The sequence below is a fragment of the Kogia breviceps genome, chromosome 1 (assembly GCF_026419965.1).
Source record: "Kogia breviceps isolate mKogBre1 chromosome 1, mKogBre1 haplotype 1, whole genome shotgun sequence".
NCBI lineage: Eukaryota > Metazoa > Chordata > Mammalia > Artiodactyla > Physeteridae > Kogia > Kogia breviceps.
Window position 1 is genome coordinate 34,247,231 of NC_081310.1, and position 27,436 is coordinate 34,274,666.

At 34.3% G+C, this 27,436-nt stretch overlaps 1 protein-coding gene across 2 annotated transcripts in view; it reads right to left on the minus strand.

Moving 5' to 3' along the window:
* Positions 1 to 24,632, minus strand: part of KIFAP3 (kinesin associated protein 3) — a 160,249-nt gene extending 135,617 nt beyond the window's left edge. Inside the window, exons 1-5 of one of the 2 annotated variants that reach the window (XM_059042201.2) lie at positions 24,249 to 24,632; positions 9,208 to 9,339; positions 4,592 to 4,746; positions 2,032 to 2,087; positions 1,332 to 1,473 (exon numbers count right to left, since the gene is read on the minus strand). In XM_059042201.2, coding sequence (XP_058898184.1) covers positions 1,332 to 1,473; positions 2,032 to 2,087; positions 4,592 to 4,746; positions 9,208 to 9,339; positions 24,249 to 24,280 — 517 coding nt within the window. In that variant the 5' untranslated portion in view covers positions 24,281 to 24,632. The remainder of the gene's footprint in view (positions 1 to 1,331; positions 1,474 to 2,031; positions 2,088 to 4,591; positions 4,747 to 9,207; positions 9,340 to 24,248) is intronic. The other variant, XM_067030492.1, reaches the window with a different exon arrangement.
* Between the last annotated feature and the right edge of the window lie 2,804 nt (positions 24,633 to 27,436).

Consider the following 27,436-nt stretch of genomic DNA (forward strand, 5'->3'; position numbering starts at 1 on the left):
CCCTAAGACATTATGACCTGCATTTCTGTATGACCTTTGTTTCTGTGTACACACACTTAAAAAACCCTTGCCTGTGTATATAAGATATGAACAAAGATGTTCACTAAAGTTCCCTGCTGAAACCTTTGGAAACAACCAAATGACCACCAAAAGGGGAATGGCTAAAGAATATGCATAACTTCATAAAATATAATAATCAAAACTAGTTCAAAACTAATTACATTTTATGTATCTATATGCATATAATCTTGAAACATTACTACATGGAGAAAAAATTACCAAGTAAGAAGTGTGATATAATTAACATAAAAATTCATATAAGGTAATACTCTATTCTTTAATATAGGAAAAAAACCTATATATATATGTATAAATATATGGAAAAGATCTGGAAGAATGCACTCCAAACTCCTAACAGATTATAGACTAATGGTCAAAGGGGGTTTTATCTACAATACTCTAATTCTTTAAAAAGAATATATTAATATATGAGTTGTATAATTTAGAAAATACTTAAAATGTACAAATTTCCTAACTGGAATATTGGTAATATCCTATGACTCTCTGGACAGATCTCTGGATATATTTTCCATGCTACAAAGTATTGATGTGCACTGTGCAGCCTCCATAAAAGAAGTTTGACAATAGATAAAAAAGTATTCCTTCACATGTGATGGAAATCATCATAACAATATCTTCCATATTTTATTTTTGGCAAAAGTGTAATCAGAAAATTATAATAATTCTACAGTGGTATTCTACAGTGGTTATTACTGAGAAAAAAAGGTTTTAAGAGCATTATATCTCCATTTTCTTTTATTACCCAGCACTTCTAATGAAAAGAAAGCAAATACTTGGCATCAAAATCAATCTAAATGAAATTTAAAAGATTACTATTTTTGGCTGTGCTATTAAAAGAAAACTAATATTGGAACTGTAATTTAATAAGAGCATATACATACATGTGCAAATGTCAAAAGTCTGATATTGTATCCTAATTGAAAGAATAAAAAGTCTTCCAGAATAGAAGAAAAAATAAAAAGTCTTCCAGAATAGAAGAAAGAAAAGATTCAGTACCATTAACGCTTTACTTTTCTGGTTTAAATTATTAGTGAATCCTCCAGAGAATATTTAAATGTTATGCCCACATGTTAAGAAATTTGAGTAAGAAGGAAAGTAATAAAGAGCTGGAAAATAAGTGCATGCCTAAGCTTGATATAAATAATTTTGGCTTACCCCTCTATGACAATAAATTTAAAAATCATATTTCACAATAATTCTACTTTAAATATTTATAGTTAAGTCTATAAATTCAAGTCTATAAATTCTACCATTCAATAGTAGTTCTTCCAAGTTATCAGGATTTCGAGCAAGCTGTAGGATCAAAGCAGAACCCCGAACCTTGTCAGGAATATCTTCATATAATAACTCAATGTACTCATCCATGTCATTAATGTTAGCAACTTCATCAATCTGAAACAAAGGAAGAGGAAGGAAGTACTCTAAAAGAATAATGCTCAACAGAGCCAATGTCAAAGGAATGGTATTTTGTGATCAATAAACTGCCCTTGATAGTAAGAGACAAGTTTTCAAAGGACTTACAGTTGCCATCTTTTTGTAGAGGGGGGAAATTGACCTTTGGGTGATAGGACTCCTGAGTGAAAGTAGTCATAAACCATATGATAAAATGGGATGCACATAAACTCTAAAACTGGCCTATTTATATTGATAAAGTATCTTAAATGTAATGCAAAATAGCATCTACCATAATAAATTAAACATACTTTAAAACATAGTACAATAAGAATATTTAAAACATTTCACAACTTATTTATCAAAATAAATTATGTCTAAAAGACATATCCAATAATTTTTGCCTTTATTAACTACTGATTTGCTACCTTTTTCAGGTACTTTAAGTTCAACCATTTTAAAAAATTCCACTTTTGTTTCATGTGATTGTATGAATTATTGATGGTAAAAAACAATACCTTAGAATCAATTCTCTATTAGATAAAAATACAGTCTTACCTCCATTCCTTCAAAAGGAGGTGGATCTTTAGGCTTGCTTGATTTTTCTTTTTTTTCTGTAAAAAGATTTTTTTCTTATGAGAAGAACAATGTTTTTAGGTTTCCGGGTAATTTTTATTTTCAGCAGCTGAGTTTAATTCTAGCTAAGTTGGGGATCTTCAAATGGGTAATTTATGAAATAACCTTTTTTACAATATATAAAAACTGCTCATCTATAATGCATTTGTTCTAATAAGGATATCACGGAGAGTATAACAAAATCTATAAATAATCTCCAAGTTATGTTAGGTAGCAATTTAAACTCCCTCTTTGGCTAACATTTTAGGTATGTAAATAGCCAGACTCGCCAACAAGAAGCAAAATACTCCATTTTAAGTTTTCTTTCTTTTCCTAATTCACATTTAAGAATAGGAAAATCAATAAGGAAAAGAAAAACTAATGAGTTGAGTAATATAAAAACTAAAATAAAAATTAACAAAGGAAAAGGAAAAGAAATAACTTGGATAAAGTTAAAAAGCTAAAATACAGTTGCTGATTTTTTAAACAAAATTAGGATCATAAATTAAAAGGCAAATGTTTAATATTTGTGTTAATTTAATCCTCACTTGTTCCCAAATGAATTAAAGAGGTATTCAAAGGTGTTGAACACAACTTTGAGTCATTTTTTATGCTGAATTATTTGATTCATAGCAGAATTTCATTTTGTAAAAAAAAATTATCAAAAATGCTTCACTGCTCTGATCTGGGTCAAAAACCTAAGCAGTGAATGTACATTAAAATAAGTTCAAGTAGTACCAAAATTTTGATTCTATAATTAGCAAATGTTTTACATAGGAAACATTCCTATGTTTTACATAGGAATCAGCCCTGATTGTTTTCAGAGGAAGGTAGCCGTTATGGACAAAGTTATGTTTTCTTAACAGCTAGATTTTTCTTCAAACAGATCATTTACTATGACAGTGATTTTAATTATACAAAGAAAAAAAAATTTATGGTAAAGAATCACATAATCAAATAACTATTATTGTTTTATTTCAACCACTTTTAGGGCTAGGATTCTGGCTTTGAAATAGTGAATATCAAGTAAAAAAGAAAGAAAATGGAATAGTTTTTAAAAGTAAGTGTACATATACTATAGTATAGCATTACATATATGCCTCCAAACATTAATATCTATAAAGAGAAACATATTGATTTGAATTAATTTATCTACTATGATAATAACATGAAAATTTCCTCATATTCCTCTAATTTCTGGGGAAGGAGGTGAGAAGACTGATTTACTCTGAAAACTCAGTGAAAGTGTTTTCATTCGTTTAAAGATATTTTATTACAAATGCCTTTGTAATTATATTAATTTAGCATTAGGAAAGATCAATTTTAACTATATTGTACAACTTACAATAAGTACACACACATCTTAAAAGAGCATAGTATTTATTTTTCTCACTTACTTACTGAAGCTATCTCTCATCATTTAGTAACACTGTTAACAGGAATATTGTATCAAAAAACAGTTAATTAAAATTTTTGATAATATTTTCCTTATAGCACTTTTTATTAATAATTAATAGGTATACACTGAGTGCCAGCTATGTAGTTGGAAACAATCAAATTCAAAATGCTCATTTTTGCTTTTAAATAAATTCACAGCAATTCAATTCATTCAACACATATATACGGATCATATAAAGTGTGTTAGATACTATATACAGTCCCAATTAATAAAAGTATATATTAGGCACAAGGCATTTTATTTGCTGTGGATGGAGAGAGAAGACTGGTTAATCTGATAAAAGTCCAAATGAATTTTCCCTTTTATTTTTCTATTTAATACAATCAAAACTTAAGTTATTTCAAGGGTACCATATTTTAGAACTCACCAATGATAAAAGAAAGATATATGTAAACTTAATAAATACTATGAGATGGAATAAATAAACACTGAATAATCTGAGATGACTTTCCATTCAAATGTCTGTACTCTCGTTTTGTTTGGCATTTGGATTATTCGAAAATGTCTTCTATAAATAATCAACTGCTTAGCTCTAATATTTTAATGGCTTGGTTCTTTTATGAGGTAATTAAAGATAGAAGAATGATAACAACAAAGACGTTTAGTAATGAAAAGGTAACGTTTTCCTAACAAAGATTCACAAAACTTATGCATATGATGTATATTTTACATTTAAATAAGTAATCCATTCAAATTATCAATTAAATGTCAATAAAAAATTTAGAAAATATAAATCTAGATCCTGGGGTAGAGAAAACAGGTTTTCTGCTCCCAATTTTCTCCTTTTATTATTCTAGAATCAATATGATATTTGCTTTTTACTCTTTATTTCAGCACATGTGTACGCACACAGTATGAAACAGATCATTTTGGAAGCATCTAACATAAAGCCTGGCATGTAGGAAACTAGTATGTTTCTTTATTATTTCATTCACTTACTTAGAGCACTGGCAAAAGAAAACTCACCATTCAAATATCAAAAGTACAAACTATAGTCAAACAACTCTGGTTTTGCATTGAAAAGTTAGGAATTCTTCTGCTTACCTTTTCCTGACACTGAATCACGGCGGTTCTGGAGATAGTACAACAGCTGTTCTACCTCATTTAGCTTTGAGGGATGAATGAGTTTACATTCTTCAACCACCTTCCGTGCCAGGGAAGTTATATCTGTGTTGGCATTGAGACTCTTAAGACGAATGCTGCAGGCATATCAGAATTTTCCAACTCAGGTATTATTAAAGTAAGTGATAACTTAAATAATACTTCTTTTAAATAATTTACAAAACATTTTAATGTACCTAACATAGTCTCTTTTAGTAAAATATAATAAAGTATTAGATATAATTAGGCTTAGAAAAAAATGTGAAGCAATGACTTTCCTTGACCTGGACAAATGAGATAACAAAAGGAATGGTAAAATCTACATCTGACTCTTCTAGGCAGGATAGCATATCCAGAGAGCTTGTTTTTAAAGTCTTTCTGATATCACATAAAGGTTTTAGTTATTATTAGATGTGAAAACCCATACTGCCCAAAATAAATCATTTTCTTGACCATATTCACAGTCATTTTCTTTTCAGTTAGGGGCAAGACACAATATTAATATATTTGGATTCGGTTGTTCTGATGGAAATTATAGAGAAGACAGAAGAAAAAAAAGTAGGATGCATTTTAAGATCTATATGAGTAATGCTGAGGAATGTCTGTTAGTACATTAAAAAAAACAAACAGGTTCTCCCTCCTTTTTAATTTAATCCAGGAGATTCACTGGAAGGTCAATAAGAAAAGGCTGTTCAAAATCTGGAAACAACTATCAATTTACGTGGATTCATGGCACCAAAGAAAGCTATAAGGATATAAAATTAGGTTCAGGGTGAAGACTCAAACTGGTGGCAAAAGATTCTTGCAAAGCAGATGCATTCATGCAAAGCTTAGATTCAAAACGAGAAACATAAGAAAGTAGCCACTATGTTGAAATACTTCTTAGTGAAGATGGCCAATCTTTGGAGACACTCAAGGTATTAGAGGCAACAGGGACAGAGACCTCAGAAAAATGTCCTGCACTCAGCATCTGTGAAATCATTATTCAGATACAGATGATCTTTCCTGAAACAAGTCTAATAAAGTGATTTGAATACTGTTCACAGCTTTATAGTCATCCTCGAACCTGGTCCTCTTGGGATTCTATAAGCTACCTAATAGCCTTTAATAAATTCCTTTTATGCTTGAATTTTCTAGAGTGGCTTCTAATGTCTGTAACGAGAACCCTAGCAATACTCTGTCCCTTTATTTTAATTGTTCTCTAATTTATTTGGCTATTTAAGTTCCTACCTTTTAAATTTTTTAAACTGTTGAATATTTTTGTATAACTTAAGCTGCACATCAGAAAGCAGAGATATGAAGGAGAGTCCATTCAGAGAAAAACTCTCAAAAGACATCTCCATGTTTAATTTTAACAAGGAACTGGGAAATCTTGAGTTTCCATAAATCTGATTGAGAAGAAGCACAACAGAAACTCTATAAACATGTATTTTTGAAATTTTCCTACTAGTTTTTTTAGAGCAGTTTTAGGTTTATAGAAAATCTGTGCTGAAAGTACAGAGTTACCATATATGTCCCCACTACCCTCCCCCAGTACAGTTTCTTCTATTATTACCATTTTGTGATAGTGTGGTAACTTTGTCACAATTGATGAATCACTATTGATATATTATTAACTAAAGTCTACAGTTTACATTGGGGTTCACTCTTTGTATTGTATAGTTCTGTGCACTTGGACAAATGCATAATTTCACGTATCCACCATTAAAGTAGCATACAAAATAATTTTGCTACCCTAAAAATGCCCTGTGCTCCACATATTCTCCCCTCCCACCCCCGAACTGTTGACAACTTCTAATCTATTTTTACTTTAGTTTTGCCTTTTCTAGATGGTCATACAGTTGGCATCATACAGTATATAGCTTTTCCAGTCTGGCTTCTTTCATTTAGCAATATTCATTTAGGTTCCTCTGTGTCTTTTCATAGCTTGATGGTTGATTTCTTTTTAGTGCTGAATAGTACTTGACTATATGGATGCAACACAGTTTGTTTACCCATTTGCCTACTGAAGGATATCTTGGTTGCTTACAATTGTTGACATTTATAAATAAAGCTGCTATAAACATTCATGTGTAGGTTTCTGTGTGGAAATACATTTTCAACTCATTTGGGGTAATATCTAGGAGCACAACTGTTGGATCATATGGTAAGTGTATGTTTAGCTTTGTAAGAAACTGCCAAAATGACTTCCAAAGTAACTGTACCATTTTGTATTTCCACCAGCAATGAATGAGTTCCTGTTGCTCTATATCCTCACCAGCATCTGGTGCTATCAGTGTTTTAGATTTTACACATTTTAATAGGTGTGTAGTAGTATCTTGATTAATAAAGCAGATTTTTTCTATCTTTTTTTAGATTTATTTTCTACCAATATATATATTAGCAATCTGATTCATCATCTTCTTTCCATCCAAGTAATAGAAAGATTCTCTTCTGTTAGTGTGTACATCTCTCTCCTAAATCCTTCCAGTGTTAAAAGAGACAAAGAAAAAATATGTAGGACTAGAATTTTTAGAAAACGTCAGCTGTATGTTTACTGATTATTTCTAAAATCAAAATATAGGCCCCCTTCATTAGGCAGCCCATGCCTATTAGTAATTCCAAAAATTCATACCAAAAAATGCCCATATTGTTTTTGGACCATAACCATAGATTTCTCATAATGAAATGTTCAGAAAACTAGGACTCTGTTGAAGGTGGGCTTATACATTCATTTATCCGATAAGGGAGAATGAAATACATGTCTTCTGGACCTGAGCCATAGCACTGACTACCACAATTTAATGACAGTTTCATTTCACACCTATCTCAATCTATATGAGTGTCCCCCTCAAAACCTTCACCCCCAGCTGCCACCACTGATAAATCCTCTTGAACTATTAACAAACCATATTCTCCTTTTGGTCCCACAATATGATTCCTCTCCAAATCTTGAGCAGACAGGCTGAATACCACAGAGTTGGGTTACAGAGGTTTTTCCCATACTGATGTTTAAATCTACTTATACTAGCCAGTTGGTAGTAACTCTTTCCAGGTGGCTGACTCTCTAGTGAATGTACTCCTTGTCTATAAAGCCTACAGATTTTCAAACAATAACAACATTCTCAGTTAATTTTAATTGAATAAGGCTACTGACTATGCTATTAAGAACTAAAAACTAAATTTCTCTCATGGAATGTGGATGCATGAGGTTCTAAAGGCAAAGACCCCTAATCTGCTAGCTTTTCTTTGGAATCAAATTAATAAAATCTCAAGAGATGTTGCTTTCTCAAAATGTAAAAAATTTAGGCAGCAATCACAAACACACAAATGGAAGAAAGTGTGAGAGAACACAAAAAACTGTGAGCATGTGAGTTAAAATCTACAGTGTAAGTATGTATGTGTGTATGTGTATATCTCTTCAACCTAGTGGATTATCCAAAGACTCATTTATTTTTAATGAATTATCTGTGTAATTTAGTCTTTTAACCCAAATAAGAAGAGAGACTACAGATCTTAATAAGACAGTAGGTAGCTTCTCTTTTCAGGTTGTTATTACAATGAAGTTTCTTATTGAAACACTATAAAAATTTGGGGCCAAATAATTTTTTGTTTGTAAGTGCCTATCTTATGCATTGTAGGATGTTTCACAGCACCCCAGCCTCTGCCTCTATAAACTAGATACCAATAGCACCATCCAGTTATGACAACCAAAATGTCTCCAGGTATTGCCAAATGTCACCTGGGGGAAAAATCCTAACCAGCTGAGAACCACTGCTATATATTTAAAATACAGTGCTCTTCAGTGTGCTAAATACGATCACATGCACTTCTAGCACCCTGAATATACTTAATACCACCAAAACACACTAACTTTTTAACTAGTTCCCAAATCAAAGTTATGTATGGGGGGAAGAAAGTTGGAAAAGAATACTAGGTGATCTCAGACCCTCTCTACTTCCACAAAACTATGGAAGGAGAGCAAGATCATCACCAGTGCAACTAAAGACTAATGAAAAAGGCCAGTTCCCAAGGGACTCCTGAAAGTACTATGAAAGCAGGAAGGAAAGTGTGTAGAACACTGGGAGATCTAAGCTCAATTCATTTAGTCAGAAAATGCTTGTCTTATTACTAATATCTTTCACAGTGCTAGATTTTTAAGGGATGAATTGAAGGTACATGCCTCATTTGTGAATTCTGGATGTCATATCACTTTCTGTAATTCCAGGGAAGAAAGAACAACACAGGATCCCCTAAGATACAAATTTCCTAAATTAAGCTAAAAAGTCCTATATAAACGTATCTTTTATAGTTGATTTCACAAGTTATATTCTATTATATGCATTTACTAAATGGGATAAATAAGAATAGGCATTTTTCATTAGGTTCCAATTATGCTCACATAAACATGATTTTCTCTGGAATATACTGTGTTTATAATTTAATATAGTTTCTGCTTCACTGAGATAGTGTATGTCTGTAAGAACGCCATAATCATTTATCATCTATGCAAGTTTAAATAACATCAGATTTCTATAAAGTTTACTACTTTCAAATGTGCACAAATGAAGAAAACTTACATTTTTTGGCATTCCTTTCGTTCTCCCAACATGGGATCCCCCATTTCTCCAAGAATGGTAGCTTCCACTTCATATTGAACAATGAGTGCTTTTTCTGATGGATGTACATCAATATTTCCTCCTTTAACTTTCCTATTAATATAAAATAAAAACAGGCATGGCTACATTAAAAGCTCACAAAGCATCCAAGGTTTTTATCTAGTTCCTAGTTCCAAAAACATGTGGGCTGGATTAACATATACATTTAAATTAGATTTACTCTTGACTTGGACCAAGAAATAACTCTTTCTCCAACTCTGTAAACTCTGTACTGTACATGTAATTCTTGGTCTTGCAGAAAGTACCTTTATGAATAGCTCTGAGAAAAAATACATTTACTGAAAGAATCATGCATAATAGCCAGTGAATAAAACAAACAATTAGGATGGTTTTGTAGAGAATAACCTCAACCAAAAGTCAGCAATTCAAAACCAAAGGCAGCTACCCCAAAATTTATATTAAAAAAAAAATCAACCGCCCAATAATTAGCCCATTAACTGTATCACAGAATGACATGAATTATCTAAACTGCAAAATAATATTGATTATGTATTATCTTACATAATTATATAAATTGAATTAGTACCTAAATCATTCTTCAAATCACACACAAGTTGTGTAACAAAAAAGCATTTACAGGTTATATTGTATAGTCACATATCTCAAATTATAGTGCCATCCGTAGTTTCAATAAAAAGATTGTATATAGTTTGTCCCCAGACCCCTAAAGTTATAGAACAATTTTTTTTAATTGAAGTATAGTTGCCTTACGATAGTATATTGGTTTCAGGTGTACAACATAGTGATTTTATATTTTTACTTTGGCTATAATCCCTGTGCTGTACATTACATCCTTGTAACTTATTTTATACCTAGCTATTTGTACCTGCTAATCCCCTTCACCTATTTTGGCCCTCACCCTACACCTCTCCCTTCTGGGGACCACTAGTTTGCTATCTGTATCTCAGAGTCTGTTTCTGTGTTGTTATATTCATTCATTTGTTTTATTTCTACATTTTACATATAAGTGAAAACATACAGTATTTGTCTTTCTCCACCTGACTTATTTCACTAAGGATAATATATTCCAGGTCCATCCATGTTGCCACAATAATGAATTAATCACTACTTGTTATTGGCCACTTTAGGATCTGATAAAATGAGTTTTATTAAAGGAGATTAAGCAATGGAAACAAGCAAAATTTCCCACTGTAGTCAGAGCCAGCTAGCTGGCCAGTGAGGTCTTTTAGCCTAATGGGAAGGAATAGAAATATGACAACACCTTAAATTCCAATAATCAGAAACTCAAAGCTTTTCCTTCAGTCAGGAATAATTGGCTTATTATGCATATTTTCAATGTAATTTTTAAATATTTTTTCACCAGAATTCTTTATTACAACAAGGGTAAGGTTCTTCTGTATTAGGACAATGATTAAGAGTCAAGTGTAGAGACATAGTAGGAAATCAAATATACAGAAGCTACAGTCTAGGTAGGTCAGCAACTAAACTGACAGTAAGACATACAGAACAAAGCCTATAAAGAATAAAAGCAAAAACCAGGTAGGCCAGTAAAAAACAGGGAGTTGGGAAATTAGATATATACACACATATTAAAGAGAATGGTACAGCTTCCAAAAGATAAGATAAATGCATACAAGTTCAGACTAGCAGTCAAAAGCTAGAGAAACCACAGGAATCAAGAGAGTAAGTAAGACAGCTAAAAAACAAATGTAATATAACATTAAAGAAACTATTTAATTATAAAGAGAACTAGTTTCTTGCTTCCTGATGAAATGGAGAGCAACCCCAGTACTGAACTTCTTATATAGGAGAGGGTAACTGTATTCAATTGAAGAGAATCATAAGGATGAAACGTAAGTGCAGATCCTAAGAGAAACCTCATACCAACACTTTCAAAGAGGGTCTTCCACATATTAACAACTGATGGAAAAGCATAATTGTTATCCTCTGGTCTGATATTTTGACTTTCTCCAAAGAAATCAAATAGTTCAAAGAACCTCACTATTCCTTTTCAGCTTTTGTTTGCTTTTTTCTTTTCTGTATGTGTGTTTTAAAGAAGTTAATTAATTTTATAATATTTATTTTTTATTAATACAATCTATGCTTACTGTAGAAAAAACAAAACACAGAAATTAGCAAAGGGAAAAATAAACTGAAAAAGTTAGAAGAAACCAATTGTTACCATTTGGCACATACACATCCAGACATTTTTCTATCTATATGTAAATAATATATAATGAGAGAACGTCAGCTCTAGAATTTCTTTAAAGAGGCTTAAGGGTAGCAATCTGGTAGGGTTAAAACTACATTTGAATAGTAATTTACATAAGATTGACACAAGTATTAAATGTTTATATCATTGTGGGGGCTGATGGATATTATGGGATGGATAAACCCCTTCCCTGTTCCCCTTGGCACTGCCACTGAATATATAAAATATACATATTACAAACAAAACTCATATTATATATACTGTGTGTAACATACTTTCCAAAATTACTATATAATGACTTTAAAAGAATACTTTGCCTTTAGAACTTCATATAGTAAAATACTAGATACTCCATTTGTTGAACACCTTGATTTTTTTTTTAACATCTTTTTTGGAGTATAATTGCTTTACAATGGTGTGTAAGTTTCTGCTTTATAACAAAGTGAATCAGTTATACATATACATATATCCCCATATCTCCTCGCTCTTGCATCACCCTCCCTATCCCACCCCTCTAGGTGGTCACAAACCACCGAGCTGATCTCCCTGTGCTATGCGGCTGCGTCGAACTAGCTATTTTACGTTTAGTAGTGTATATATGTCCATGCCACTCTCTCACTTTGTCACAGCTTACCCTTCCCCCTCCCCATATCCTCAAGGCCATGCTCTAGTAGGTCTGTGTCTTTATTCCTGTCTTACCCTTAGGTTCTTCATGACCTTTTTTTTTTCTTAGATTCCATATATATGTGTTAGCATACAGTATTTGTTTTTCTCTTTCTGACTTACTTCACTCTGTATGACAGACTCTAGGTCCATCCACCTCACTACAAATAACTCAATTTCATTTCTTTTTATGGCTGAGTAATATTCCATTGTATATATCACCTTGATTCTTTATTTCTAACTTACATTGCAAGAAATTTATAAGATTCCCTTACAAAACATTCAAAACCATTTGCAGGACACTTGGTTGATTTACAAAGTAGTTCTCTAAAGGCTCAAAACATTTTGTAATTCAGTTACTCTATATTTATGAATGATATAAATATTTTTAAATTGACAAACATGGTTTCAAATTCTATTTTGGTTGGCAAAATATTCCAGCTTTTTGGACAAAATTATGAATTATGTCTACATGCAACCTGTGACAAGTACACATCTGCTGCTGATAGCTGATTTAGTATGAAAAAATGCTTTTACCATAGCAATGTGCCTCATCAAAATTTATACTTGTATTATCACCACAAAATGAATAATTTTATCTTAAATGCTATACTTCTAAACTGAATTTAACATGGCATTCATAATGATGTCAGATATTTAACAACTGAGACAATGAACTTCAAATGCTTTATTTGGAATCCATGAAATCAGGTGAGAAATAATTTAGTCCATTATCAGAATTAACTGATTTACTATTTGTAGCATCTTATGACACTGATATTAAACTGATATCTTTTAACTGTCTGCAAATTTCTTGTACTAATGGAGCCTTCTTAATAACAGGTCTACTTCACCTTTTTTTTTAACATGCACAAGAAAACTGGAACCAAAAATGTGCTAAATTGATTTAGAAAAAGTTTTGCTTTTTTGATCTAAATATGAAGTCATGCTTCACAGACTGATGTAAGATATACCTTTCTTTATCTACATGTGATAATTGTCACCTTCAGGCAGAGTATTCTTAATTACTAACTTCTAAAGTACATCCTGATGTTTCTAGACTTCATGTGGTCAATGATATCATTATGATCCCTACAACAGATAACAGATGCTGACTAACACTGTGCTCCATATTCATCATCAATTTCCTAGAGAAACAAAATTTAGCTCTTAGTTTTTCATCAAACACGTTTTTTTTTAATTACTGCTGTCAAAAGGGCTTATTACAGGTTTGTGTTCAAGTCTGTGATGTAGGAGGTTCCTGAACTCACCTCCTCCCATAGATGCACTGAGTCTATACCATCTATGAAACAATTTCCTCTGAACACCCCCCCGCCCCCACCTTGGGACTTCCCTGGTGCTCCAGTGGTTAAGAATCTGTGCTCCCAATGCACGGGGCTCCCAATGCAGAGGGAGCCCACATGCTGCAACTAAAAAAAAGAAAAACAAAAAAAACCCCAAATCCCAAACTAGCTGAGCAATGCCCACAAATTGAGCAAACAAGAAAACCCACATTGAAGCAAATAAGAGAGACTGAGACACAATCTTGCCATAAACCCCACCTCTGGTGTGGAGACCCACAACTGGGCAAAAACACCTGAGCTGCTACTTGAGGAATGAAGGATTTGAACCCTACATCTGGCACCCAACTTTTAAGACCTACACCTGAGAGACAAGCCCCCAAAACATCTAGCTTCCATGAGACCCCAGTGGCTATAGCAAAACAGTGAAACAGTTCTTAAAGGGCTTGCACATGCAAGCTCACCCACCCTAAAGCCTAGTGCAGAGGCAACTGACTAAAAAGAACCTAGACTTTCTGTTAAAAAGGATTATTTGTTTATCTTAAAGGGTCGGCCAGAGGGGCCAGCATCTAATTTAACATATGAGTCTACTGAAATACTCAGGATGGAGGTTGGCAAGTTCCATCTTTATGCTCTCCAGAACACCAGTATCTCCCAGAAAAGAGCTTGTACTGCTGTCTTCTGGTGTCCTGATTATTGCAGCTGCTGCATAGGGGATACCTCTAGATCACCTGACTCTGGTGGCCATCAGGGCTTATGTTCCCAGGTCCCACAGGACCATAACAGAGAGAGGGAGTTCTTAACTGGCTACCACTCCCAGGGCACAGCAGAGAGGCAACAGATTGAGGCAACCAATCTTTCTATGAAAGAGATCTGTTAGCTTATCTTCATAGCTGTGGACTTAGGGGCAGGCTTCTAATTAAACACATCTAAAGGCTGACTGTCATCCTTTCCAGAGACCTGGGAGAGCAGATGCTATATTTTCACTCTCCCTCTATCCCATTCCAGAGCACTAGTATATCCTGGAGGAGAGCTTGTACACTTATCTGGTGCCCTAGTTTTTGTGGCTGCCATCCAGGTGATCAACTGGTTCTGGTGGCCACTGGGGCTTGTATTCATGAGTTCAAAGAGACATTCGTGAAAGAAAAAAAACAGTTATTAACTGGTTATTATCCGAGGACTCAGCTCAGAGGGAGCACTAAAAATAAAGTAGGCTACTTGGACAATCACTAAGGTCTGAAAGACAACCAAGAGCTAGGCATGGTTGAAATAAAAGGTTCATCTCCTAAACAAGACCACTCCTTCCAGAATGGGAGGAGTGGCTATTTTATCTAATGCATAGAAACCAACACAGAGTCACGGAAAATGAAGAAACAGAGGAATGTGTTTCAAGAAAGAACAAGATAAAACCTCAGAAAAAGACCATATGAAACAGAGATAAATGATGTATATGACAAAGAGTTAAAAGTAATGATCATAAAGATGCTTGCTAAATTCAGGGGAAGAATGGATGAACAAAGTGAGAATTTCAACAGAGACAGAAAATATAAAAGTACCAAATGGAAGTCACAGAGTTGAAGAACACAATAATTGAACTTAAAGATACAAAAAAGGGCTTCAACAGTAGACTCGATGAAGCAGAGGAAAGGATAAGTGAACTCAAAGACAGGGCAATGGAACACACCCAGAGAAGCAAAAAGAACAAAAAAGGGGTGAAGACAGCTTAAGGGATTTATAAGCTAACATCAAGCAGACCAACATTTGCAATAGAGGGGTCCTAGAAGGAGAAGAGAAACGGGCAGAAAACTTATTAGGGGCAGAAAACTTATTTGAAGAAATAATGGCTGAAAGCTCCATTAGCCTGAAGAAACAGACATCCAGATCCAGGAAGCCCAGAGAGTTCCAAAAAAGATGAATCCAAAGACAGCCACAACAAGACACATTATAATTAAAGTGTCAAAAGTCAAAGACAAGGAGAGAATCCTTAAAAAACAGTAAGAGAAAAACAACTTGTTGCGTACAAGGGGAACCCCCATAAGATTATCAGCAGATTTTCAGCAGAAATTTTGTAGGCCAGAAGTATCAAAATATATTCAAAGTACTGAGAGGAAAAAAACTGCCAACCAGTTTTTAGTCTACACAGCCAAGTTCTCCTACTGAATTGAAGGAGAGATAGTTTTCCTGGAAAACCTATGAAAACATAAATCTCACTGGTAAAGATAAATATGTAGTAAAACTCAGAATAATCTAAAATGTTGTAAAGGTGGTAGGTTGATCACTTATAAAGCTAGCATGAAAGTTAAGAGATAAAGTAGTAAAAATAACTACAAAAATTTGTTAAAGACACACAAGGTAAAAAAAATGTAAATGGTGACATCAAAAACGTAAAATGAGGGGAGAGTAAAAATGTAGAGCTTTAGACTGTGTTCAATCTTAGGGTGTTAACAACTTGAAATAGACTGTTATAAATGTTTTTACATTAAGCCTCATGGTAACCACAAAGCAAAAACCTATAGTAGATACACAAAAGATAAAGAAATCTAATGACACTAGAGAAAATCTGCAAATCACAAATAAAGAGGGCAAGAGAAGGAGGAACAGAGGAATTACAAAACATCCAGAAAACAATGAACAAAATTACAATAAGTACCTACCTATCAATCATTATTTTGAATGTAAATGGACTAAATTCTCCAATCAAAAGATACAGAGTGGATAAATGGTTAAAAAAAATGACCCATCTATATGCTGCCTACAAGAGACTCACTTCAAATACAAGTACACACTCAGATTGAATGAAGGAATGGAAAAATGTATTCCATAAAAATGGAAATCAAAAGAAAGCTGGGGTACCTTTATTTATGTTGGGCAAAATAGACTTTAAGATAAAGACTGTAATAAGAGACAAAGGGTATTATATAATACAGGGGTCAATCCAATAAGAAAATAAAACATTTGTAAATATTTATATGCCCAAAATAGGAGCACTCAAATATATAAAGAAAATATTAAAAGACCTAAAGGGAGAAATACACAGCAATACAATAGTAGGAAGAGACTTTTATACCTCACTTTCATCAATTAATAGATTACCTAGAGAGAAACTCAATAAGGAAACATTGGCCTTAAATGACACAATAGACCAAATGAACTTAACAAACATAAACAGAACATTCCACCCAAAGGAACAGAATACACATTCTTCTCATAAAACAGTCTCAAGGATAGATCATATGTTAGGCCATGAAACAAGTTTTAATATTTTTAAGAAGACTGCAATCATATCAAGTATCTTTTCCAACCACAATAGTATGAGACTAAGAATTAATTACAAGAAAAAATTGGAAAATTCACACATAAAGATTCAGCACATACTACTGAACAACCAATGTGTCAAAGAAGAAATCAATACCTTTAAACAAGTAAAGGTGGAGATACAACACACCAAAACTTAAAGGATGCAGAAAAGCAGTTCTAAGAGGGAAGTTCATAGAGGTAAATGCCTATATCAAGAAACAAAAAAATGATGATCTTAAATAAACAATCTAACTTTACATCTTAAGCAACTGGAGAAAAAATAGCAAAGCCCAGAGTTAGTAAAAGGTAGGAAATAACAAAGATTAGAAGGGAAATAAATGAAATAGATACTATAAAGATAACAGAAAAGATCAATGAAACTAAGAGGTGGTTCTCTGAAAAGGTAAATAAAATTGACAAACCTTTAGCTAGGCTAACCAAGAAAAAACAGAGGACTCAAACACAGGCGTACCTTGCAGATATCGTGGGTTCAGTTCCAGATCACTGCAATAAGGCGAGTATCATTATAAAGCAAGTCATGTGAATTTTTTGGTTTCCCAGTGCACATAAATGTTATGCTTACACTATACTGTGATATACTAAGTGTGCAATAGCATTATATTTAAAAATCAATGTACATACCTTATTTTTAAAAATATTTATTTCTAAAAAATGCTAAGCAGCTGCTCCTTCAGCAAGATATAATCTTTTGCAATAGTAACATCAGTGATAATTGATCACAAATATCACAAATCACCATAACAAATATAGTAATAATGAAAAAATTTGATACATTGGGAGAATTACCAAATGTGACAGAGACAAGAAGTGAACAAATGCTGTTGGAACAATGGGACCAATAGACTTGCTTGGCTAAGGGTTGTCACAAACATTAATTTATAAAGAATGTAATATCTGCAAAGTGCAATAAAGGAAAAGTCAATAAAACGAGATATGCCCATAAATAAAATCAGAAATAAAAGAGGAGACATTACAATTGTTACCACAGAAATATAAAAGATCTCAAGAAACTATTAAAAATTATACTCCAACAAATTAGACAACATAGAAGAAATGGATAAATTCCTAGAAACATACAACCTCCCAAGACTGCATCATGAAGAAACAGAAAATCAGAACAGACTGATTCCTAATAAGGAGATTAAATCAGTAGTCAAAAACCTCCCCCAAAAAGCCCAGGACCAGATGGCTTCATGGGTGAATTCTATCAAACACTGGAAGAATTAACACCAATCCTTTTCAAACTCTTCTCAAAAACTGAAGAGGAAAGAACACTCCCAAACTCATTTAATGAGGCCAGCATTACTGTTATATCAAAACCAGACAAAGACACCCAAAAAAACCCTGATGAATACAGATGCAAAAGTCCTCAACAAAATGCTACAAAACTGAATTCAACAATACTTTAAAACAACAATCATACACCATTATCTAGTGGAATTTATTCCAGAGATGGGAGGATGGTTCAACAAACACAATCAATCAATGTGATACACCACAAACAAAATGAAGGATAAAAGTCATATAATATCATCTCAATAAATGTGGGGAAAGCATTTGACAAAATTCAACATACATTTATTATAAAAACTCTCAACAAAGTAGGTATAGAGGAACAAAACTCAACACAATATAGACAGTATATGACAGGCCCACAGCTAACATTATACTTACGGGTGAAATATTGAAAGCTTTTCCTGAAAGAGCAACAACAAGGCCAGGATGCCAACTCTTGCTACTTCTATTCAACATATTATTGGAAGTGGTAGCCAAAATAATTGGACAAGAAAAAGAAATGAAAAGTATCCAAATCAGAAAGGAATAAAGCCATCACTATTTGCACATGACATTATATTATATAAAGAAAATCCTAAAGACTCCACCAAAAAACTGTTAGAATAAACAAATTTAGTAAAGTTGCAGGATACAAAATCAATGTATATAAATTAGTTGCATTTCCTTACACTAATATGAACTACAAGAAAGAGAAATTAAGAAAACAATCTCATTTACAAATGCATCAAAAAGAATAAAATACCTAAGAAATAAATTAAACCAAGGATATGAAAGACCTGTATATTGAAAACCGTAAGACAATAATGGAATAAACTGAAAAAGACTCAAATAAATGGAAAGATATTCCATGCTTATGAACTGGAAGAATTAAAATTGTTAAAATGTCCATACTATCCAAAGCAATCTAAAGATTCTATGCAATTCCTATCAAATTCTCAATGGCATTTTTCACAGAAATAGAACAAAAAAATCCTAAAATTTGTACAGGACCAGAAAAGAGCCTGAATAGCCAAAATAATCTTGAGAAAGAACAAAGTTGGCAGCATCATGCATCCTGTTTTTAATCTATATTACAAAGCTACAGTAATCAAAACAGTATGATATTAGCATAAAAACAGACACACAGATCAACAGAAAAAATAGAGAGCCCAGAAATAAACCCACACATATATGGCCAATTAATTTATGACAGAGGAGCCAAGAATATACACCTGGGAAAAGACAGTCCTTTCAATAAATAGTGTTGAGAAAACTAGATGGCCATGTGCAAAAGAACAAAACTGTACCACTATCTTACACCATACACACAAATCAACTCAAAATGGATTAAAGCCTTGAATGTAAGACCTGAAACCATAAAATTCCTAGAAGAAAACATAGGCAGTAAGCTCCTTGCCTTTGGTCTTGGTGATGATTTTTTTGGATATGACACCAAAAACTAAGGCAACAAAAGCAAAAATAAACTACTGGTACTACATCAAACCAAAAAGCTTCTACAGAACAAAGAAAGCCATCAACAAAATTAAAAGGCAATGCACCAAATGGGAGAAAATATTTGCAAGTCATATATCTGATAAGGGATTAATATCCAAAATATATATAAGGAACTCATACAACTCAATAGCGAAAAACCAAGCTAAGGAAAAAATGGGCAGAGGATCTGAACAGACATTTTCCAAAGAATATATATAGATGGGCAACAGGTACATTACATAAGAAGATGTTCAACATCACTAATCATCAGAAATATAAAATCAAAATCGCAATATCACCTCACACTTGTTAGAATGGTTATTATCAGAAAGTCAAGAAATAACAAGTGCTGGAGAGGATGTGAAGAAAAGAGAAGCCTGTGAACCACTGGTGGGAATTTATATTGGTTCAGCCACTATGGAAAACAGTGTGGAGGTTTCTCAAAAAATTGAAAATTGAACTTCCATATGATCCTGCAATTCTGTTCTGGGTATTTATCCCAAAGAAATGAAAACACTAACTCAAAAACATATATGTACCTCCATGTTCACTGCAGCATTATTTACAACAGCTAAGACATGGAAGCACCCTAAGTGTCAATCAATGGATGAATGGATAAAATATATGTGTATCTGTGTATACACCACACACAAACACACACACACACACACACACACACACACGAATATTATTCAGCCATAAAAAAGAAGAAAATTTTGTCATTTGAAACATGAATAGACCTTAGGGCAATGTGCTAAGTAAAATAAGTCAGAGATAGAAAAACAAATACCATATGATCTCACTATTTATTTTTATCTAAAAATAAAGCAAAACAAACAAAACCTGAACTCACACATACAGATAAGAAATTGGTGGTTGCCAAAGGTGGGAAGTAGTCAAAATGGATGAAGTAGGTGAAGCTGGTAAAAAGGTATAAACTTCCAGCTATAAAATAAATAAGTCCCGGGGTTGTTATGTACAGCATGGTGACTATGGTTAATAATACTATATTGTATATATGAAAAACTGCTAAGTAAGTAAATCTTAAAAGTCTCATCACAAGAAAAAAAAGTTACTGTATGGTGACGGATGTTAACTAGACTTACTGTGGTAATCATCTGGCAATAAATACAAATACTGGATCATTATGTTGTACAACTGAAACTAATATAATGGTATATGTCAATTATATCTCAATTTAAAAAAAGATTTCAACTCAATGACCTAATTTTACACCTTGAGGAACTAGAAAAAGAGAAAACTAAACAACAAGCTAGTAATAGGGAGGAAATAATAAAGATAAAGACAGATAAAAGAAATAGAGAATAGAAAAGCAACAGAGGATATCAAAAAATTAAAAGTTGGTTATTGAAAAGATCAACAAAGTTGACAAACCTTTAGGTAAACTAGGAAAAAAAAGAGAGAAGACTCAAATTACTAGAATTGGAAATTAAAGTGGGACATTATTACTATTATCTCTGACCTTATAGAAATAAATATATATATATATACTATGAACAACTGTAAGCCAACAAAGTAGATAACCTAGATGAAATGGACAAATTCCTAGAAATTCACAAACTACCAAAACTGACTCAAAAGAAATAGAAATTCTGGGGCTTCCCTGGTGGCGCAGTAGAATCTGCCTGCCAATGCAGTGGACATGGGTTCGAGTCCTGGTCTGGGAAGATCCCACATGCCGCAGAGCAACTGGGCCCGTGAGCCACAACTACTGAGCCTGCGCGTCTGGAGCTTGTGCTCCGCAACAAGAGAGGCCGCGACAATGAGAGGCCCGTGCACCGTGATGAAGAGTGAACCCCGCTTGCCACAACCAGAGAAAGCCCTCGCACAGAAATGAAGACCCAACACAGCCAAAAATAAATAAATAAATTTATTTTTTTTTAAAAAAGACAAAGAAATAGAAATTCTGAATTCCCCCAAAATAAGAGATTGAATCAGTGATCAAAAACTTCCCAACCAAGTCCAAAACCAGATAGTTTCACTGGGGAATTCTACCAAATTAACACCAATCCTTCTCCAAAACTAGAAAAAGAGGGAACACTTCCTAATTCATTCTATGAGGCCAGCATTACCCTGATACCAAAGAAAGACAAAGATGCCATAAAAACAGAATATATTTTTGAATATAATTTGTGAATATCCTTTATGAATACTGATGCAAAAATTCTTACCCTTTTGAAGCTTACAGACCAGCAGCAAAGACAAACAATAATAATAAAATAGTAAGAGTGGGAAAAGACAAGGTATTAGGTATCACGGAAGCTAGCAGGTATATCTGACCTGGATGGCAGATTGTGGGGTGGGAAAGGGCTGCTCAGGAAATACCTTCTAGAAAAAGTGACATTTAAGCTAAAACAGGTAAATGAAGAGTTAGCTGGATAAAGAACAAGGCAAGTACCAGGCAATGGGAAGGGCACTTGGAGTCTAACACTGAAACACATAGGGATCAAAAAGAAATTATTTCTGTAAGGCTGAAGTATGGAATTGTTGGGGGCAGGAGGGGAGCAGAGAGAGATGAAGCTGAAAAGGTTGGTGCTCTAACTCTAAGAGCAATGGAAACCCATCAGAGTTTTAAGACGCAAAAAACAAAACCCACTAGATTAACTGTCTATTTATTTGTGTGCATATCTGACTGAGGATATGAACTGTGTCTATTTAATCATTTCCGCAGTGATCAGAACAATGCTAGGCATGGACTAAGTATTTGGTAAGTATGTATTAAGCACTATTGAATCAAAACACTAATGGGTAGCAGGACAAAAAATGAAACCTCATTTTTGATTCTATAATCTATTACACATGTAAACATATAGAGACCAGAGATTCCTCAGTGATAGCTACAATGAAACCACTTAAATTAAAATTAGAATGAATCAATTAGATTGAAAACATACTGCCCTCTTGTTAAAAACAAAATATTAAAAGTAAAAATATTACAAAAGGAATGAATATATGTAATTACTATCAAAGAATCAATCATTAAAATGGAATATTCTGTCATATCATAAGCCATCGAGCCTATATGATTATATGTTGGATGCACATTTCTAAACTGAAAGCAGGCAATGCAAACTAATGCAAACTATTGAGAAGTGTATATTTCAGCCTTTCCAGATTCTGACCTTATTTAACTTCAAACGTAAAAGTGACCTGTCTGATTTTTTTGTTGAACTCCACATAATTTAGCTTTAAAAGTAAGCAGTAGGTTGAGAATTACAAGTCACAGGATGCCTAAGGGACCACAGGATACCAGAATCCTAAGAAAAACTATTGTCTGGCGCAACTACATTACATGAAAATAAGCTAATGATGTAATAGTGACTCTGCTCTAGAACAACCTTGATTTTAAAGTTGAAGGAGAAAGAATTTATTGTTTTCTTATTTCACCAAATTTTCAATCAAGATATTTTAAATGACTGATGTAAGTAAAATGCAGTGAGGAAATAAATGCTGACTATATACTTGTTATTATTATATATTCTTTTTTGAAATTTTTACTGATAAGCTATGGTTATGTAACAATTTCAGATATATTTCTATAAAATGGGACAGGCAGGCAATATATGCTTCAGGCCTGCAAAGACAGTGAATACAGCTGGTTGCTTGATTGATTTTACAATAATTTCAGTCCCTTTTAAGAGTCTATTAAAGGTTAGATCTTTCTGTGATGATCAGGGCCCTGCCAAGCTGGGATAAATACGTTCAATAAAAGTATACTATGAATTGAAATGATGCCACCACCTTACATGCATGTTTTATCTTTTAAAAACATTTTCATATTTGGTCCTCATACCTATCATAAATACTTGCCCCATTTTTAGATAAGGAAACTGAGTCCAAAAGAATACATGTCACTTTCTAGGGTATTTACACAAACAGTAACAGGAACTTAGCTAAAAATGTTGACTCCTAATTAAAATATATTTTTGTATTGGATCACTACTAACTCTTGGTCCAGTGAGAGGTATTCTTTTTATGAGGGATGATCTTATCTTTGACCTGAGTCAAATAAATAATCCCAACAGATTACATTTTTCTTTAAGGAGTAATTAATACTACAAATATTTTTTAACTAAAGAAATGATGGCCTGTTTCATGTCAAGCTCCTGAACAAACATCTTGATAATTACGAACCTCCTACAAAAATTATACTGTATATATGGCAGTGAAATGGATGAGGAAAACAGAAATAAACTGGAAAGCAACATCTCAATCCAGTCTCCCATTAATTAAAAGCCACCACTTCTTTCCCCTTCATTTCAAAACCCCATGGCAGTGAACCCCAAATTGGAGACATAGAACAGAGGCGCCAGAAGACTTCAGTTCCAGGCTCCCACAGGATTTATCTATTAAAGGAAAATGGAAAGTCGGAGTATCAGGGGAAAATAGGAAGACGCGGTTTACTCCACCCTTCGCTCCTCTACCCTGAACAATGTAATGTAGCAAGGAAACCATCTGCAATGCTGTCAGGGCCCCGCTGAGTCAGGTAAGAGGCTGGAGAAACCCCGCACCCCCTAAGGGCCCCTTCCTTTTTTAAATTCACCTTTCCCCCCCACCCCTTCCGTGATTTCGCCCCTGTCTCTCACCCCTCTTCTAAGCTTTGCCCAGTGACATCTCACGGCCAACCCAAGAACCTTTTAAGAATAACCTCAGGGTCCGGGCAAGGAGGGTAGGACCGAGTCTTGGGGGGTCGTCACCTTTTGAGGTATCTGGCGTCCTCCCCCTGCATGGCGGCGGCGACGGCGGCGTGGGGAGGATGGGGGTGTCTGAGAGAGGCCGGCGGGGCTATTTCCGGGGACACTGGCCAAAGTACCCCACACCCAAAGGCGATGACAGTCCTGAGGCCTGCAAGGCGGGGCAGCTACAGCGCTCTGGTTACCAGGGTGAAGCCGCCGGCTCCTCCCACGGCTCCTAGGCCCCAAAACGCTGGCGCTGCCCAGACCCGCCCAGGGCAGCCTGTATGAGCTCCGCCTCAAAGCGCATGCGCCTGCTCTGCGGCGCCAATACGCGCAGGCTCAGTATGCGGTGCTGGCCTTTGGGACTAATCTGACGCACCCTGGAGCGGAACGGGAAGGTATTTGCAGTCAGCAGATTTTAGCGCGCGTGGTTAAGGAGTGGCTCTGTGGTCACCGCCCCCTTGAGGATGGGAATTGAAAGAGTCATCCCGGTCAGTCGAATTGATATTTCAGGTCCTTCGCTTGAAAAGAGGGAAAGGAAATCCGTTAACCTTTTAATTAGAGAATGCTCTAGAGCAGTCAAGCCCTCGGCTGGTAACCTGTAAAGAAAGGTTTGTATTTGGGGCATTGTGGAAAAGGAACTGCACTGATTGCACTGAGAAGCTGGAACTTCTGCAGATAGGCTGACCCTTACGAAATGAATAAAATTAATATCAACTTTGATCAAGGGGCAAATCTCTCACTTCCCAAATCTAGAATGCGCCCCTGCCCCCCTCCCCCCACACACAGCTCCTGAAATTACAACTCCTAAACTAACTATCCCTAACTCGGGGTACGTTTGGAATCATTTCCTCTAAGACGGGCAACTGTTGGCAATTCAGGCCATAGGGCCAAAGGGCTGTTTTTCTGTTTTTTGCTTTGTTTTGTTGTTTTTTAATTGAAATATAGTTGATTTACAATATTGTGCCAATCTCTTATACGAAGTGAAGTAAGTCAGAAAGAGACAAATACGATGTGATACCACTTATATGTGGAATCAATAGGGCTGTTTTTGAACCTTAGCAAGTAATGTCCTCTTTCTGAGATCTATTCCCATGGCCTCAGCTATCTCATCTATGCAAATGACTTACGTTCATTTATTCAATAAATATTAATTGAGGGCCAGCTTTGTGCCAGACATCAAACCAGGCTCTAGGGATAACAAAGGAGGCGTTTCTACTCCCACTTTTCACCTGTCACTCTCTTCTAGTTCTATATTTTTAGTCACCTTGCACTGTCTACACCATTGTTCCACTGCCTTTTTCAGATGCAAATAAGTTAATGCAGTGCACTGCATGGAATATTAAATATAGACACAGTCCATACCGACTAAGACAGATTTTTATCGCCCACCCATTCACACAGGCTACACTATTTCTGTCAGTGTTGTAGTCATTCTTCCAGTCTTCCAGGGAAGAGTGTATGGAGCTAACTTTGACATCTTTCTTTGTATCATGCCCTTTTATTAAACTATTTCAAAATTTTATCTTTTCTCCCTTCAAGAAGAAAAGATATTCAAGATATTCAAGATATTCCTGCAATCCAGCTTTCTTTTCCATTCTCACTTCTAGCTACTAGCCTAACCATTTCAGACTTGGAATACTGCAATTCTTTCCTAACTGGACTTCCTATTTTCTGGGGTTCCCCCCCCAAATATTCATTCTCAAAACTGATATAAAATTTTACAAATTATCACTCATAGCTACATTACCTTAAAACCCCTACAATACCTAATATTGCCAGATCACAATATCTATTAAAATTCATAATTTATATAATAAGCATTCTTGCAGTACAAGCTCCTTGAGATCAGAGATTTTGCTTTGTTTACTTCTATATCCTTAGAACAGCATCTGGCTCATAGTTGGCACTAAATAAATATTTGGAATTGAAAAAAATGCATACTTGATCTTGAAACAATAACAACAAAAATCTAGAGGAAATGCCCAGAGGCCAGAAAGGAAGAACTGAAAACTAGATCAATAAGGAGATAAACTGAAACTGAGCCCGAACTAGAGAAGCTGTCAGGCTATAGCAGGAACAGTACAAGATGAGCCTAGGCATTTTATTCTTGAAAGTAAGAAAATACTAATGGTATTGTGTCCAAAAGACAGTAGTCAATTTTGAGATAATTTGCCTCACAAGGAATAATTACTGTGGTTGATTTAACACGTAATAAAAATACAGGAGTCCATAATGATACTCAACAACACATAGAAAAACAAAACCTCACTTTCATTGAAGGTAATGACTGCATCAAATTCTTACTCTGAAACTTGGTAATTAAAGGAAATAATTAAGCATTTAATCCAAGCCTTTTGGAAATAAACCATAATTTACCTCCTCTTAATGAGGGAAAGCTCTTTTTTTTTTTAACAGAAAATTCCTGCTAGTACTGGAACAATATAATTATAGACAGTTACTATTTTGCAAGCCCCAAGAAGTAATGCACCTCATTGATTTATTATAAAATAATTTAAAATGTGGTAGAGTTTCACCCCACAGGTTACTTGATAATTCTAAATGGAAAAAATGTTACTTTGCAATGGGGAGATCTGGCTATCAGCATTTTAAACAAGTAAACTAGGCATCATTAGTAGTCATAGTACCTGATAGTATATGCAATAGGAAGTACACAAGATCACCTATTAAGTATTCTTGCCAAAAATTAACCTGAATCTAACTAAACTGTCAGATCTGTAAAAAATTAATAAATGAAAATCTCAATTAAATAGAGTTGGGAAACAGAATGGGGAGCCCTCATGCCCTATGATGATAGCAGAGCCCAACAGAAAGAAGAAAGACTCCTTTCCTGTCAAGTTCTCAGTCAGTGAAAAGTCATGGACTCTTTATTTACTATAACCCTCCCAACTTCCTTTTCCTCTCTATAAAAGCATTGCCCTATGGGGCACTTGCAAGTGGTTCACTGCAATTGCAGACCCCAAATTACAGTGCTCTGCTGAGCCCAAATAAACACATCTTTGCTGGAGAAATATGTGGCAGTCTATTTTTGTTTCAGGTCAACAGATCTCATGTGCAGAACTAAATAAAGAAGATAGCCCAAAGAGTGGGGAACATACCCAATTGGATATCAAGATATATCATATCAGAATAATAATTACAAGGTATAGTATTGACATAGGGAGAGAACACAAGTGAAACAAAAAAGA